Source organism: Arachis stenosperma, chromosome 1 (genome assembly GCF_014773155.1).
Source record: "Arachis stenosperma cultivar V10309 chromosome 1, arast.V10309.gnm1.PFL2, whole genome shotgun sequence".
NCBI classification, from domain to species: Eukaryota; Viridiplantae; Streptophyta; class Magnoliopsida; order Fabales; family Fabaceae; genus Arachis; species Arachis stenosperma.
The window spans coordinates 132,553,839-132,572,311 of NC_080377.1; the positions used below are offsets into that span (position 1 = coordinate 132,553,839).

The window sequence follows — 18,473 nt, forward strand, 5'->3', positions numbered from 1 at the left end:
TAGGGTTAGTTTCAAAATCCAACATTAAAACTAAAGGAAATAACATTAACTTGCAATCCATTTACCAGGACATGGACAGCAACTCGCACAGACTTGAAAGCTCTGCTTTTATATCTGCTTCCTATTGAATTACCTAGATTAACAATGAAAGAAAATATTATTAAACAGCAATTTTATTTTTAATTTGTTGAATTACCCAAAAAAAATTACAAACACAGTATAGAAATAGTACACAAACAAAGCAGAGCATCCAATGCTAATCAACAATCAAATAATCATTCAACAAAAACACAAAACATTCAATAATCATTCAATAATTTCTGAACAGAGCATAAAAAAACCGAATTTAAGGGAGAAAAATAAAAAAATTGCAATTCACAGTTCACAGTTCACAGTTCACACTTCACACTTCACAAAACTTCAAAGTAACCTTCGAACAGGCTTGAACAGAACTGAACTAACAATAATTATAAAAAAACTATTCAATTAATTATCCTTCAACAATTAATCAATGCTTCAACAGTTATTATTACAAAAATCAAAATTCATACCTAGGGTTAGAAGCTGGAAGTCTGGAAAAAAGCAAAGCTGGCGGGGACAGGGACAGTGGCTGGCAAGAGGAGGCCGAAGGGGTGGAATGGTTGAACAGAGCTAGCACCGGCGGTCCCTAACTGCGCGACGAAAAGTGGCGTTGGCGATGGCTGTGATTTTCGAGGGCTGACTTGGCGATGGAGCGTGGTTGCGCGAACAGTGGTAGTGGCTCCACGGACGTTGCGACGGCGGGGCTGGATGGAAGTTGCACCGGAAGCTCGAGGTGGAGACCGGAGATGTGCGAACTGAGAGTGAGAGGTGAGGGTGGACTGTGGAGGCTCGAGAGGAGAGGTGTGAGTGGGTCTGTGGGTGAGACTAGGGTTCATCCCCTTTGGCCAGGTCACGGTTTGGTTCGACCGACCGGTTTGACGGTTTAATTTCGGTTTCTGAATTTGTCGGTTTTGTTGTCTATCCGAACCGTATTTGTCAACGGTTCACGGTTCGACCGGTTTGACCGGCCGGTTCGAACCGTTTTTCAGAACATTGCCTTCTCCCACTTCCGTCCTAAAATTCTATCCTAGGAAAAGTAAGTCCAATATAAAATTTAAACAATTCATCATATTCATACACAGAAAACCAACATGGAATGTTATTGCACAGACAACAAAAGAAGAAAACTCCTTTTGAGCTCAGAGGCAATTGCACCGTCCTAACAAAAAGATTACTTATAAAATTCACAAGGTAAAACTAATTCAATAAGTAATTTAAAAAATACATAAAACTCATTCTTCTAATTAATTAAAACCTAATTCTTAATTCAACCAAACTAACAAGAGGCATGACAAATTTAATTTTTACATACCTAAAATTAACACAATAACTCCTAATAACATACTTCATTAAGCAAATTTAACCATTGATTTAACAACTAACCCTAACAAAACGTTAAACTAACAAAATAGTATAAAAACTATAATAACCATAACAACAAACCAAACTGATGATAGCGGCTACAGTCTCTCCTTGATATCGTGGTGACAGAGGCGGTGGAAACGGCAACATGAACCTCAATCGCAGCGGAAGATGAGACGGAGACAATAGCAGCAGCAGCAAATTCACCGAGCACGTGTAGCGGCAGGGATAGCGGGTGCTTCTTCCTCAGTGGCGACGTCGACGGCAAGCTCTGGCAGTGACCACATTGACGGCTGCCTACGGAGGTGCTGTAAGCAAATGAGGAGAGAGAAAGAGAAGACAGAGAATGGATTCATAAAGTGAAGGGAAAGGGCTTCGCGTTTTGAATTTAGCCCAAAATTTACCATTAGAATAATCCTACAATAACGTTATTCGCGTGCCCAAAACGCAACGTTTTACTATATAACGTTATCGTCGGATCTAACCTCCGGTAAATCGACGATAGTATCGCGCCGAAACTTATTTCCTTTCTGCCAAATATTACCGTCGACGTTACCGTAGAAAATAATGTTCCGATGGTGATAATTTCAACTGACGAATTTATTACAAAATCCAACAGAAAACTCGCCGTTAACGTCCGACACTAAATTCGACAGTACTTAGCATTTTTCTTATAGTGGGTTGAATTATATGTACTTAAGAATCTCTTAAGAACCTAGTTTGACCCTCTAACTTATTATGAATAATGCTAATTATTATTTTATAAACGTATAATCAATGAAGTGTAAATTTATGCCAACTCCCAACCATGTGTCTTTTGGAATACCAAATAAAGACCTATGCATATGCATTTTCAGCCATTCTAGATCCTTCATAAATTGAGTTAATACTATCATCATTGTTGATTAATGATCGCGCATCTAATATTTTTATTTTGTTTGACACAGCGAAGAGCTTGTGGTAATAGGAACAACCAAAGCTAGTAGAAAAGACTTTGATAATTTTGTACCGCATTATGAAAAGGGAAATATGGAGTTAAGCCCCACTTTGATTCTTGAGATTAGCGAGTTGTACTGATTTAGTCCTTGACTTTCCAATTGTTACAATTTGGTCCCCCAGATTAAAAAAAGTGAGTCCATCAATGTAGTCATTCGTGTATTTTCTGTAACCAGAATTCAACGTTGTTAGTGACGTAACTCAAGTCTTGCCACACCAAACATATTAAAACGACGTCATACACGTTTTGATGCTCAAGAAGGCATTAAACGACGTCGCTTGAAGGTTATGACAAGGAACTTGGTTATGACAAGATTGTTCAAACTCTCAAACGACATAGTTTAACGCCTTCTTTAGCGTCATAACACGTACGACATCGTTTTAATATGTCTAGCTTGGCAAGGCTTGAGTTACGCCACTAACAACATTGAGTTTTGGCGACGAAAAGTGCACAAGAGACTACATTGATTTGATTATAGGGGATCAAATTGTAGCAATTAAAAAATTAAGGACTAAATTAGTACAATTCACCAGACTAAAGTGGAGCTTAATTCTTCTTATTAAGAGATTCTATCATTAAATATAAATGATCATATTATTATTTTGACTCATGATTGTATTAGGATTAAGATTATCAATGGAGGTTCTATATTATTTTTAATTGTTCATGATGTTGATGAAAATATAAATGATGAATAATAAAATAAAGAGTAGATTTTAAAATAAAATAATATTTGAAAGGTTAATTAATAAATAATATTTTAAAAAATTATTTAATAATTATTAAAAAATTTTAAAAAATATTTTATTATTAAGACTATTTAATAGTCCAAACATTGTTACACTATCTAATCTTTTGCCTACTTTCATATGGTTAGGTAACAAATTTGCTATTTTTGATATTGAAACGGATCCTAACTCCAAAAAATAACAAACGGCTAGATATAAATTAAGATGAATACTCACATATAATTGTCTAAAATAATTAAAAATAATTAAATATTTTGACATATTTAATTAAATTACCATTTAAAAATTTTTCAACTATCAACTTTGTGAAAAGATACTTGTAAGTTTCCACATAAATTAGATACCATATATCAGTTTCTATGGCCCAAGTATCCGAAAACAAAGATATCAAGCCCAATCCCTATAGCAGAACCCGTCTGAGGTAAATAGGTTTACTGATTAGCTTACATAGATACATGTTAACATAAATAATAAGCATTCTTCAAAAACAATAATAATAATAAGCAGCGCAGAAGCTATAATAATAAATAAGCAAACATAGGTGCAGCTAGCACAAAACTCTACCCCCCAAGTAAAAATAACTGCACAAAATTCTTGTGGCAATCACTATGGCTATGCACCTATCTCACCATCACCATTAACATGTAAATGATAAGACAAGAAAAGAAGCCAGAATCCGAGTGAGAGAACTTAGCAAAGAGAGAACTAGTGTTGAACTTGCATTTGGTAGCCAAGGATATGCATCTGGAGGTGGCATGACACAGTTGTCTCCATTGAAATAGATCCTTCTTGGGAATGCCCATCCTTTATCAAATGTGAAGCTTGATTTGTCTTTCCTAAATAACAGTTCTGATTGCACATTCCCAACTGCTCCAGCTGAAACCAACAAATCATTGTAGAACTTCACACCCCACAGCATACCTGTATCATCTGCAAAACCCATATATAATCCTAAAATAATTATCATATAATATATATACATTTTCTTCATAAGATCATGTAGGAACTATGTTGCATAGGTACACATATGGTATCAATACTAAGTACAAATACAATTACAGGACAAGTTAGAAGTATTAGTTTGTTTCATTCGGAAGTAACTTAAATAGTTTAGCCACAAGAATTTATGTTTACTAGGAAGTATTGGTATTTAGGTAAGGATTCTTTATTATTGTTAGAATATCTTTAGGATATTATATATTAATATAATATCTAAGTATATCTCGTATTGATTTTATATTTATTTAGTTTGACATTCGAACATCGTCTGAATATACCCTAACAAGTACAGGACAAGCACCAAGAAAGAACCCTGATACAAGTTCGAGAAACCATCTAGGAGATTAGGACTATGATCATGTAAGATAGAAAAACTTACTTAAGCCCTCATAAGGTGTCAGTGGCTTGTAATTAAAGCTGAAAACCTGTGTCACATTGTCAAAATTGGGATGCTGAACAACAAGGTTCCATTGTGAATAGTTCATTCTGTAATTGAAATTTGTGACTGTGATCTTGATCCTCCAGTACTCTTTGTATTGGAGCTTGACGTGCCAGTGCACTCGAATCGGACACATATGGCTTGTACACTGAACTAGAGGTGGATTTAAAGCTCTGCTTGGTGGTGAAACGACTGAAGCTAAATGTGGAGACTTTGGACTGCGAAAACAAATTGTAAAGGATACATCAAAAGAAGAAAGTCTAAAGATTTTCATTTCATTTAAACCAATAAAGGTAAGTAAGAACTTACTCTACACAGCTTCCAGGTTCTGTTTTGTTTTGACAGCCACAAGTACAAGTTGGGCAATTGACTATTGTATTATTATAGAATGATGAGAGAGAAACACAGCAAGTTGGAGTCTTTTGAGCCAGGAATTGAGAATATGTGCAGGTAACATTCCAAGTCACTGCAACACAAGAAGTAGGTTAAGCTAAATAGAATGAACCGATCTGATATTCATAAAACAATGCTAGAAAGAAAAAGAGAAGCAATTGCTGCAAGTTGTATCACATCGACAAAGGCGATATGGAAAAGATAGAACTAGAATGATTGCACAAATTGTCAAAATAGAAACTTTCTTCAATTTTCTAAGACACATAACTAAGTATAATCTAACATGTACAAGTCTTATATCTAGGTGTTGGTTTTGTCAACTTAGTTTAGAACAAAACATGTACTCCTTTCGTTCTCTTTTATCTATCACTGTCATTTTCTGATACACTCTTGGATCAACCAATGTAGACAAAAATTGTATCCAAAAAACTGCAGTGACAGATAATTTGGAATAAAAGGAGTATGTGGCCCTATGCAGAATTCCCAAGTCAATGCATATTTTTTAAGTAACTTACTCATGGCTTGAGTGGTTCTCCTCTTGTCATTGGTGCTAAATTTTGTTGGCCTCACAATCTTTGCAGGGCCACAAGTATAACCTGGACCGGGCACTCTCAAGGTGAAATTTTTTGGCACTCTAACAGTTTTGTTAGTTGTTCCAGCCGAACCGACAATGAGTTGGAACGAAGCAACTGCAGTTTCAGGGTCCTGAGCCCACGCATTCAAGACGCCGCCTTTGCAGCAATTTGCTACCTGCTGATTGTAAGGTGCTCCTGGCAGTAAATCCACTACAGTTGGATCTTTCTTGCAGCAATGTGGGATGCTCCCTTTGAACCTTGAACAATCCCCTTGTTCTGTGGTTTGGCCTCCAAGCATGTTCCAAATTACTTCCCTTTTCGCCCATGTCCACCCTAAGGTCCATCCCGGCGCCTGGATATGGCGATATTGTTGAAAGTTGTACATTGTAACAACAGCCTGTATTAACATTAGTTTTTAACCAATCAGCATCACCTTTTAGGTCTTTCATCAAACATGGCATGTGCAAAATTGTAGATTCATCATGCCAGATAGAACTGTAGCGATTTCTGATTAAGAAACAAGTGATGACTTACAATATAGCCATCTCCAGTCCAGGTTATGACATCCCATTTGATTGTTATATTGGCAGTTGGATCAAGTGCATCATAAGCTTCTACACATTAAACAAGCAACAACATGTTAGGAATTAAGGTAGTAAGAGCAATGTGGAAGCTGAAACATAATGAACAAAATGACACAAAAGAGTTTATATGGTTCGGCTTAACGCCCACGTCCACGGACAAAGGCAACAAACAAATATGTTACTATGAAATATGAAGAAAATACAAAATAGGTGATAACTCCACTTAAACCAAAATCTCTAATGAGATACCAAACTAGTAGGCTTAACGCCTATGTCGACGGACAAAGACAACAAACAAATAAGAAAATACAAAATAGGTGATAACTTCACCTAAACCAAAATCTCTAATAAGATATTAAAGTGACAAACAACCCACTTGTGTCATTTTCTTCGTTACATTTTCGCTTCCGCGTCACTCTTACTACCTTAATTCCTAACACAACAGACTTATAGTCACAGAATGATTGAAGCAAATAATTTTACTAAAATTTGTGTCCATCCATGCCCTTAATCCCTTCGTTTTTCCCTCTTCATTCAAAAGGTGGTAAGCTCAACTAGTGAACATATTTAAAAAGTGCATTGGGTTTGTGAAAAGGTGGAAAATGGAAGTAAAAACAGTAACACTGAAGTGTGAGAACACCAGCATTTCAAAGGTGAAGTAAGAGGATTGAAAGCAGTACCTGTGGAAGTGAATGTGGTGCAAGAGAACAGTAACAGGAGTAAGGTTGCTACAACAGATCCACTGGTACTGGTAGGTAACCAAAGAGGCTTCATTTCTTGGTTCAAACACTTTTCTTTTCTTGCTCTCAAGATCTGAAGAAGCTTAAAAAAATCTGTACTTTGAGCTTTTTGATGTTGGAGTTCAACAAAGGTGATGGAACGCACTGCATTCCATTATTGCACTCTTCTAAGTTCTAATATTTATATAAAAAACAGGCTTTTCAGACGATTTCTTTTTTAAAATATTGGCTGTGATTATGACAATGACATAGTTGTGGATTTTATTATGATATTGGAATAATTTATGAGGGAGATTTAAAAAATTTGAGCTTCAGCTGCAATAAGTCTCAAATTTTGTTATCTCCCTTACAAATTGCTATCACCATACTTCTAAATTACCCCTATATTTTCTTTTTTTTTTGATTTTTTTTTTGTTGTTTTGCTATTGTCTACAAATAGCAGAGAGCAATTTCTACTCCAATATTATAGTAAAACACACAACTGTATTATAGTCGCATATTACACCAAATATTATTTAATATTTAAAAAGTTAATCCTTTTCAGTTGTCAAATATCAATAATACCCTTATCAGTCATATTATCAGATTTTCTCACTTTTTTTAAGGGAAAAAATGGTCAGAAAACTTTCTCATGGACAGGTCATTTTAGATGGTGAAATTAACTCATTATTTAGAACATTAATTTGCTTGTTCATATGTTTCAAACTTTTTGTAAGTTTGTTGTTAGCATTTTTTTTTCCTGTCTTCTGATTGGGAGATAACATTGGACGAATAAAACATAATGAGACAGAGAAGGATCATGTGATATGGACGAAGAGACACTAAAGTGCCCGTGTACCTCAATCAACAGGATAGATAGGTTCGAATGTCACCCATATCTTAGTCACTTCTAAGAGCATGTTTGTTCTTTGTTGTAACCCACGTTTTGTCGTAAGTCGTAACGCTACTAAATACTAACACACAACATTTCTGTTAATTTTATATATTAAGCAACTTTTATATATTTACGATGACTATGAGGGATTTTTTTATATTTAAATTAAATAAATATAATATGTCAGGGTCAAAATTGGTATCTTGCCCAAAATTTTAAAAAACTGAAAAAGCAGCGCCTTTCTCTCAATGAGTGAAGCCCCAATTTTTTCTTTGTACACCACATTATTATCACCGCGTATAGCGTAATTAACTTCTTGAGAAGAAAAATATTGCAAAAGTTAATCTTTTTCATTATAGATTTAAAACTTGAAGCTTAAGATTATGAGCTGAGGAGGACCAAGTTTTATATTTTAAATATGGATAAAGTCAGTCCTTAATTAACAAGTGATCCTGATATATGGACTTGTGACACCACTTGTATCAATCACAAATTTACATTATTATTTCTGCATTCATTGAAAGTATCTACCACTTGAGAGTTGAGAGTTGAAACTAACTTTGCTGCAGAATTAAGTAATATCATATATATGAATTACTACTTTAATTACTGACTTTCTCTCCCTGGCAAGCAAAAATAATGATATACCCAGCACAAAAAGAACAATTATGTGGATAAAGAAAACACAAGTTTGGTTCCCGTATAAATTTAACAATGATTAATCATCATTGTGGTTATTGGTCTAAAGTTTAAATACGAAAAATTGCAAAAGGAACTTGAATCTATAGCAATATTTAGAGTAAAGCCTGAATCTAGAACAGGGCACTAGTAGTCTAGCACCCACTTAGTCCTAAATTGAAGAACATGGTCAGTAGGAAGTGCTGGCATGAGGCACTTCCATCAAAACAAGGCACAAACAAAAGCAAAATTTTCAAGAAAGCAACCAATTCAGAAACAAGATTTTATTTTCATAACATGTTAACAGAGTATAAAAACTAACCATGAGACAATGAAAAACAATGGTTACAATTGGGAAAATCTATTCCAAAATATTTGGAGAACCCAAAATGTTGCACTAAGAATACAAAAGGACCAAAAAGCAAAGAGATGTTTTAAGCTCTACCCATCCTTCGTTTAGGCTTCTTCACAAAACTCAACCTTATCTGTTTCAGCTTTCTCCTCTTCCTAGCCATCTTCTCAGGCAAAGTCTCCCTCTTCTTCTCCTTATTCTTGTTCTTATTCCTCTGGTCCTTCAATGCCTTCGCCTTCTTCGCATACCATGGATCAACAGCATACTCCTTAGCCACCACAGCCACACCCCTCTTCTTGGCCTCGTTGAACAGAGTATTCGCCTTATCCACAGGGTTCATGGAACCCAATTTCCCCATCAACAAGTCATAAGTCTTAACCCCTGGTTCACACCCATCAGCCTTCATCATCCCAAACACACTCAAAGCATGATCAACCCTTTCAATCCCACACAAAATCTTCAAGAACCCATAGTATGCCTTCTTATCGAGAGCGGCACCAAACCCCGAAGATTTCATCCTATCAATCATCTCATCACCCTCTTGCAACCTTGCAGCCTGGTACAGACTCCGGATCAGCACAAGAAACGTCGTCTCGTTCGGGGAACACCAGTACGACCCCATGTTATTGAACAATTGAACAGCTTCCTCTGTTTTCCTCATCTTACAAAGGCTACTGATCAACACATTGAATGTTTCCACATTCCTTGGAACACCACGGGACTCCATCTCCACCAAAATCCTCTCTGCTTCCGAGTGAAAGCGAAAGGGATCTTTCTCGCGGCACAGCTTGCATGCGCAGTCCAGCATTGCGTTGAAGGCATCCACGCCAAGCTCAAACCCTCCTCTGTACATCTCTCCGGCGAGCCTCTCAGCTTCATCGAGCTTCCCCTTCACGCACCAACCTCGAATCAGCATATCACAGGTGCTTTCGTCGGGGAAGAACTCCTTAGCCAGATTCTTCACCATCTTCTCTGCGTAGCTCGCGAAACCATTTTGGCACAGCTTCGAAACGACGACGTTTAGGGACTCGCGGTCGCGCTTTAATCCGTAGTCCTTTTCCATCCGGTCGAAGAATTGGATCGCATGGGTGGCCCTGCCCGCGCGAACGAGCCGATCGATCGCAGAAGTTAGGGTTTTAGGCCCCAAAAGGGTGCCGCCTTCGACGGCGGCAGAGAGAACGTCGTGCGTGGCCTTAAAATCCTTCTTGCGGCCGAGAAAGTCGACGAAGTAGGAGACAGTTTCGTCGGTGTGGTCGAATTTAGGGTTTGAGATGAGCCATCGATGGAACCCTAGCACGGTGGCGCGTGAGGCTTCGGGGGAGATGTTTAGGATTTGGAGGACGAGATTTCCAGTTGGCGTGATGTGAGAGAAGCTGAGCTGGAGGCGCTGCGAGAAGGACAGAGCGTCCGAGTCCGGGTCCTTGGTGAGCTCCGACGAGAGGGATTGAGCTATCGGATCCGGGTATTCGGGTTGTGTTTGGGTCGCATTTGAGGAGAAGTTTCTGGCTGCGAAGAATGAGGGTCGATCGAAGGGGTTTCCGGGTGGGTTTGGATTGGAAGAGGGTTGTTGTAGAAGGAAATGAGGAAGGGATTTGAGTGAAGAAGATGAAAGGAATGATAGTGAAGAAGAGCGGAAGGATCGAAGGAAGAGCCTCCGAAGTTGCAGAGACTGTAATGGCGGCATTTTTCTTAGGGTTTTGGAAGCTGCTCAGTTCAGTCCTGGGTGTGAGATGAAGGATGGAGAAGAAACATGCACCGGAAACGGCCTTGTTGGATTGGGCTCAGCCCAATTATGTTTTACTGTCATTGGTGGACTGACAGTGGGCCCAATGGCCTGAACTCGATTAAGCAATAACCCACATACACATAGACTAAAAATTTGTTTGGACGAGTTTCTAATAAAATATTTTTTTTGAGTTATTTTTTAAAAAAATTTTATAAAAAAGTAAAAATAATTTTATGTTTGAATATCTCATACAAAAATATTTTTTTATCTATTAATTATGTTTGGGTGTAACGATATAAAAGTATTTTTTATTTATTTATTACATGAAAAAATCTGTTTTTTAAGAAAAAAAATCTTTTAAAAGGATATAATTACAAATTCTCAAAAAAGATATTTTTTATTTTTTTAGTGCTTTTACTTTTACTAATAGAAATTTGCCAAACACACTAAAAAATAAAAAAAAAATTTAATGAAAAAAGATTTTTTTTATCAAAATAATGGCGCCCAAACAAGAACTAATTGAGGATAAAAAAATTAAGTTAAATTGGCCAAGTAGTTAGTTTATCAATCTGCTTAAACAAGTGGGAGGTTTAAATTTTGTCTTGTGCATGCAGCAGTTTATTGGTCAGCGACAAACTCTTAAATGAAGTTCAGCTATGCAACGAATCAGTTCTTAACATGTCGGACTGAAAAAAATACTGTGAAAAACAAAAAAAATTGAGGATAAAAAGGTCTAAAGAATTTATCTTTCTTGTTTTCACTCTTTGACCTAAAACCGAAAAGAAAATAAAAACCTAACATGCTTGCAACTTTTGTAAAATTTAACTAAAAATGACAATGGATATGATAGCATAGAATACGTTTAGAATTTATGTTAATTTAACTTGTACAAAAAAACCAAAGATAAAATCTTTTGTGTAGACGAAGAAAAGAAAATGGATTCTCTCCAGTTTTTTAACGAGAAAATGCAGTGTGATTTTTTATCATTAATTTTATAAGTGTGACAAAAACTAAATATGAGAGAAAAAATAATGAAAGGTGAAATATCACAATTAACACTATCCAATTTTTTTTACTAAAAAGAATCTATTCCCTGAAGAAAAGACATCTACATATGTAGATTTATGTTAGAAAAATGTTAGATGGAGAAGTATCCCATAAAAAAGACAATCTATGTGGTGAGTGCAGTTTTTACAGCAGCTGTCTCGCTGAACCGGTCACATTTTTTTGTATGTTAATTAATTAAGGTGAAGGTTAATTAGCCATTTTTTTGGGGGCTTTTTGTGAATTGTGAGTTTTTGGAGGAAGTTATGTAAACAGGCTTCTTGTTAAAGCATACGTTTTAGTTAGGCCAAAAACTTATGCAATATAAGAAAACTGAAAGACCCAAGCATGTTAATTAGTTCATTTGTTTGTATTGCCCGTGAAACTGAAAGACCTCAACCTAGAGAGAGTTAGTTGCCTCATTATCGTGATGAATTCTTGTTGTGTCTCATTCAGTACGGAGAAAGGTTGAGATCTTATTCTTCACTATTTTCATCTTCTACGTCAATGTAATCGGAGTTATGCCGACATGGTTGCGAAGGCAGAAGTTTGTGGAAATTCGTCAGATCTGGTTTGAAAATTTTAGCACTATCGTCTGCTGCCTTCTAGGGGTGAAAGTATTAAAGCTTTTCTCTCTGCCACTATTTCAATCTGTTTGTGTGTGAATATTTCTGTCGTATAGAAGATGTCCATGGCCATGCTTTATTGAATAGATTTGCAGATCAACCAACTGGTCCACCATGAATTGAGCCTGAAATTAAATCAAGATAGTGACAAAAAGAATAAAAAAGATAGAAAATAAATAAATAATAAATAGGTAAAAGATCAAGTAACTGTTAGTGATATTATTCTACATTGGTCATTATTCTACTATTGGTTTGTTATTTGCATTCAATGCTTAATAAAATTTCTTTTTTATTTTCTTTTTTAGTTCCTAATCAGTCATTGTTATCTGATTGCTATGATTTTCAAAAAGAACTGCTTGAATTTTGAATTCCCGTATCTATTAAACATGGTAGAAAACTCTTAAACTCTTTCATATGAGAAGCAACAGCTTTTATTTGTGATTCTAATTAACCTACCGACATTTATCTATTATTACAAGAAATTTAAGGAACTTAATCCCACTTGGCTAAGATCCTAAAAACAGAAAGACTAGTATCTTTTAGGGTATGTATGGTCAGGTAAAATTCGGTTTGATGTGATTTAAATTCGATCCAAAATATATAACGGGTCTATTTGTTAGATTCGAATCCGATCGTAGACTCGATGAAACCTATATACTTTCTGGCTACGATTATACTGGATAAAAACCAGGTAAAAACAAGGTCGTTAATATTACATTATCTTGATACTTTCTTGTAAGTTAGTATGTGAAAATATCCAAATTTTCAAAATTTCAACTATTATTTGACATAATAAAATTCACTTAACAAAATATAACAAAAACCAACTCTTCTCTAAAATTAAGGTGTAACCATAATCAATACTAATATTGTCTAATAACACCAAATATTTAAATCAATACAAATAACACAATATTATGCATTAGTCTAAAGTCTTGTGTATTTTAAACATAAAATATTAACTTATAGTCATATAATGACTAATAGCACAAAATATTAAGGTTTACAATATTTAAATTCCACATAAAAATAATTATCACCCATTACTAATAACGCAAAATATTAATTGTGTATGATGACCGGACCACCGGGACAAGTTCGGATGACCTGAACTATGTCACGAACCCGACCCAAAATAATGACCGGGTCTATTTTTGATACCCTTACCCGACCCTAAACCCGGTGAAATCACAACAAATTAGTCTCTAAAGTGTTTGGGACCGGACTGGATCTTCGGGCCGGGCCGGGCCATGCACACCCCTAGTATCTTCATTTGAATTTGGACTAACTCTGGTTTGGTTTGGTAAAACTTTTCGAAGAGATGTTTGTGCTTTTTAAAATTTCAAGCTCTTCATTTTATGTTTGGTAAATCAAAAAGACCATGTATTTATACTTACAGCTTTTAAAAGATCGGAGTGCTTTTGAAAGTACCTAAAATAAGAAAATGGATCCTCTCAATTTTTTTAACAATTGAGGGAATAAAGTGTGATATCTCACCGTTAATTGTTATAAGTAGGATCAAGAAAAAATATGAGAGAGTGCATTGAAGGGTTATAGATCACACTTTACTTCCTCAATTTTTTTTTCAACAATTGAGAGGATCCATTTCCCCTAAAATAAAACTTTTTAAAGTTGATTTGTGTTTTTCAAAATTTAAAAATCTAATATAACTTCATATGTTAACTAATTTTCAAATTTAATACTTACATTTATGTCTATTATAATATTTTTAAATTTTAAAAGATATTTTACCAAACGTAATTGATGTTGCTTATATTTATTGAAAGTTATTTTTAATTTGATTGACCAAACATAAATGTTATAATTTTTAAAAAATTATCTTTTAAAAATTAACTTTTATAAGTTATTTTTAAAAAATAAAAATTTTACTAAACTAAAATTTTACCCGTCTAAAAATTACCTATGATTAGACAATATAGATTTGAATTTAAGTTTTTCTTTGTGTAAAACAAATATTTAGTACCATGAAGTTAGTAAATCAATTTACTAATAATAGAAAAATAACATTTGAAGTGTATAAAATGTTAAAAAATAAAATCTTTTGTTTGAACTAAAATATATTTATTTTTACAAATAAGATATGAGATTTAGAATATAAGTATAATTAAAACAGAGTTAAAATAGTAGCTTTTATCATCCGTTTTTGCATTCTTATAATTCATATCCATTATTATTAGGATAAAAAACTTATATAAATTAAACCAATGCTAATATTACATAAATCATTCGAATTAAATAACGTTATATAAATATCTCAAATCATACTTCTATATAAATCAAATTATAATATAGTAGTAAATCAAAATACTTGATTTCGAATTACATAAAACATTATTTAAAATATAAATTAAATTGGTTAAATTTAAATTATACATTATAGTACTAAATTGAATCAATGTGATTCGAATTAGTATAGAACAATGTAAATCGAATAAACTTGATTCAATTTACTACTTATATTAGATTATTATTTATTTATTCTATATTAATTTTAAAATATAAATAAATAATAAATAATGTTAACGGGGCTAATTCGAAAGATTGATGAGTTAAGAAAATTCGAGAAGAAAAAAGACAACGTCGATGAACCACAAAAGAGAACATATAATAAGCAAGGGGTGCAAAAATTAGACCTCGGATTAAGGAGCGAACAAGAAAAAAATCGAAAAAAATTATTGCCGAGTTAGATGAAAATTTTTTATACCGAGATTGACAGTAGCGATAAAGAATTGTGTCATTCAGAGAACCTAGGCTCAACATCTTCAGAAAAAATGAATGTTCCTTTGTCTTGATATTGAGTGTTGAATGGCACCAAAAACCGTCAGAAAAGGCAAATTTGAATGATATTTTATTTTAGATATTTTTATATTCTTTCCTTTTGTGGCTAGATTTGTATGAGTGCAATTATTCATTATATTATATAATAATTGAATGACTTGGTGTATATAGTCGTGATCTCTAAGAAGAAGTTGTCGATGCTAGTATTGAAACGTAAGTGTATTTACTAATTATTGATGTTACACCTTACCTATACGATATATACACTAGTATTGGAATGAATAAGTTTTATTTGTATCATTTTGGATGTGTTTCAGCAACTACATGTGTAATATTATGTAATTTTAGATGTGTTTCTGTTATATTATATTGAGTTAAAGGACTTAGTGTGTGTAGTCATGAACTCCAAGAAGAAATTATTACTGATTGTAGAGTACCTAGTCCTATGAGCAACGAAGAACACCATGTTGTCAATGCTAGTATTAAAAAGTAAGTAATTATTGCTCTTAATTAATCTATACGATATGTACACTAGTATTATAATGAATAAATATTATTCTGTAATTTGGATGTATTTCAATAATTACTTGTGGGCCAGTGTAATTTTAGATGTATTTACATAAGTCTATTTCTATTATACTATATTGAGATAAAGTACTTAGTATGTGTAGTCATGAGCTCCAAGAAGAAGTTGTTGCTGATTGTGGAGCACCTAGTCTCGTGAGCAACGAAAAGCACCATGTTGTCAATGAATCGGGTGTAAAATAAGTATATGTACTAATTATTGTTGTTACAATTTAGGTATACAATATGTACACTAGTATTGAAGCTGTTGTAATGTGAATTTCTTTGGATTGACTATTTATTTTTTATTTGGAGTGTGCAGGACATCAAAGCGTTTAGATATAGTTGTGTATTTCGAACCCCACGAAAGTGTGAATAATATAGAAAGCGGCGAGGTTAATCATGGAATACCCCAAGATGATGCTGAAGAGTGCAATAGGCTTTCTTCGAAATCCACATCTGTCAATAACACTCCACCAACGCCTACTCCAGTTATAATCCTACCCGATTTTGATGAAGATGCAAAAGAGAAGGTGTACAGATGGGTAATAGATGACAGCAATCCATTGGATAAAGTTATCATGTGATACCGCACACACTATAGGTTGGACCTAATACGAAAAGATTTGAAGACATTAAAAAGGAGGGAATAGGTCGACAGTCAGGTAAAAAATCTAACAAATAATAGTTATGTATATAGGATTTTAACCTACTTTTGTTATTATTTTTTATTTTGCCCTTTATGCTTTTATGCATGTGCAGGTGATAGAGTGTATATGTGCCATCTTTAATGAGCTCCCAGTTAAGAAGTTTCAAGAAGAATTCTACTGTATTAACCCAATGATACTAGTACGATGAACACATATCAATGTTATTTTTTACTTGTGTTTACACCGATACACTTAGTAATAAACTAATACGGACTAAATGTGTACAGGGACGTGTTATGACACCTATAAATATTGAAAATTTTGAGGACAAACACAACTCAGAGTATGTGGAATTAGCTGAAAGGTGGGGGAACGAGATCTGTTTGTTCAACAAGGTAGAGGCAGCCAAGAGACATACTGTATATGTTCAAAAATATTACATCCGACAACTATAAAGTTTTTTGTGCATCCCTTTATATCTTTATAAGAGTATTGAAAAATATAACCTAACCATGATGCGATTTTTTGTACCCATTTGCCTAGATAATCATTGGTGGTTGTATGCTTTTCATCCAAAAAATTCAATATTTTTTGTTCTTGACTCCCTATTTAGACCCCTTTTAGTGATCATAGGATGAAAGTGGATAAATATTCGGTAAGTATAAACACAGTCAATACAAATTTCAATTAGGGGTGTTCAGATCCAAACCGGTCAAAAAAAACCGCGAAACCGGATCGATCCAAACCGAAAACCGAATTAAACCGCTCTATTTTGGATATTTTTTGGATTTTGGATCGGTTTTATTGCGGTTCGGTTCGGTTTGCGGTTCTCCTCTACATAACCGAACCGAACCGAACCGAACCGCATATATTACAAATAATAATAATAATAATAATAATAATAATAATAATAATAATAATAATAATAATAATAATAATACCTACCGTAGCACTAGCACACTAGTGCAGTAGCACCGATTCCTAAATTTTGAAAACCCTAAACTAAAGAAGGAAAGTAAGAAACCCTTTCTGCTCAGTGCTCTCTCTCGCTCCTTAGTCCTTAGTCTTCGTTCTTCATCCTTACACAACATCACTCACTCTCACTATCACAGATTCACAGCATCATTCACTCTCAGTCACTCCCACTGACACACGCCGACGTCGTCCGCCGCTCTTCTTCTGAGTATTGCCCTTCGCCGCCTCCTCTTCTCAGTGACGCCGCTGGCGGCTCCTCTCCGCGGTGACGCCGCTGCCGCCTTCTCCCCTCGGTGGCGCCACTGCTGCTCTTCTTCAAGGTATATTTTTACTTAGTTTTGTTTATTTTGTTTTGTTCTGTTGTTTTAAGATTTTGTTTAAATTTAATTTTTACTTGTTAATCTGTGTTAAACTATATTAAACTGTTCATTGTTGAAGGTAGATTTTTACTTGCTTTTGTTTATTTTGTTTTATTCTGTTATTTTAAGATTTTGTTTAATTTTAAATTTTACTTGTTAATCTGTGTTAAACTGTTCAAGCCTCAAGGTATATTTTTACTTGGTTTTGTTTATTTTGTTTTGTTCTGTTGTGTTAAGATTTTGTTTAATTTTATTTTTTACTTGTTAATCTGTGTTGAACTGTTCATTGTTGAAGGTAGATTTTTACTTGCTTTTGTTTATTTTGTTTTGTTCTATTGTTTTAAGATTTTGTTTAATTTTAATTTTTACTTGTTAATCTGTGTTAAACTGTTCAAGGTATATTTTTACTTGCTTTAATTTTTACTTGTTAAACTGTGCTTTAATTTTTATTTGTTAAACTTTGTATTAAATTAAGTATTTTGTTCTTGTTGATTGAAATTAAATTCTATTTTTTTTATCTTTTGCAGATTTTATATTTGTTCCAGTAATTTTAGCTTTCAATTCGAAGGTCAACAATGTCACCTTTATATCCTGAGGTAATTTTTTATTGTGTAATGTGTATGTTGGTAACAACTCAATATGTTAATTAATTGAGGAAAATATTAAAATAACATAAACTGATTAATTATCTTTGTTATCACAGGATGTTCAAAGTAGCGAGCCAGGATTTACCAGTGCTACTCCATCCACTTTTGAATCAGTCAGATCTTCAGGACAGTTAGAGTCAATGCCGCCTCCACAACAGCAATCGCAGCCACAAACTCAGACGCAGACGCAACCACCATCGCTGCCGCCACTGCCGCCGCACAGTGATCAGAACAATGAAGGAACTAGATCTAAGAGGAGG

At 34.3% G+C, this 18,473-nt stretch overlaps 2 protein-coding genes across 4 annotated transcripts; both read right to left on the reverse strand.

The window, feature by feature from the left end:
* Positions 1 to 3,565: 3,565 nt before the first annotated feature.
* On the reverse strand, positions 3,566 to 7,136 carry LOC130936588 (protein COBRA-like). Of its 3 annotated transcripts, none has more exons than XM_057866690.1 (6): positions 6,860 to 7,136; positions 6,130 to 6,206; positions 5,536 to 5,992; positions 4,937 to 5,093; positions 4,568 to 4,845; positions 3,566 to 4,140 (listed from the first exon to the last, which is right to left on the reverse strand). In XM_057866690.1, the coding sequence occupies exons 1-6, from the start codon at positions 6,951 to 6,953 to the stop codon at positions 3,827 to 3,829; spliced, it is 1,377 nt and encodes a 458-aa protein (XP_057722673.1). In that variant the 5' UTR covers positions 6,954 to 7,136; the 3' UTR covers positions 3,566 to 3,826. The 3 variants fall into 3 exon arrangements, with proteins under 3 accessions (XP_057722673.1, XP_057722666.1, XP_057722677.1); XM_057866683.1 differs by having other exon boundaries at positions 6,130 to 6,209; positions 6,860 to 7,134; XM_057866694.1 differs by having other exon boundaries at positions 3,566 to 4,119; positions 6,130 to 6,209; positions 6,860 to 7,129.
* Positions 7,137 to 8,616: 1,480 nt separating this feature from the next.
* On the reverse strand, positions 8,617 to 10,529 carry LOC130945275 (pentatricopeptide repeat-containing protein PNM1, mitochondrial). The gene has a single exon (XM_057874009.1). The coding sequence runs from the start codon at positions 10,505 to 10,507 to the stop codon at positions 8,906 to 8,908; it is 1,602 nt and encodes a 533-aa protein (XP_057729992.1). The 5' UTR covers positions 10,508 to 10,529; the 3' UTR covers positions 8,617 to 8,905.
* Positions 10,530 to 18,473: the final 7,944 nt, after the last annotated feature.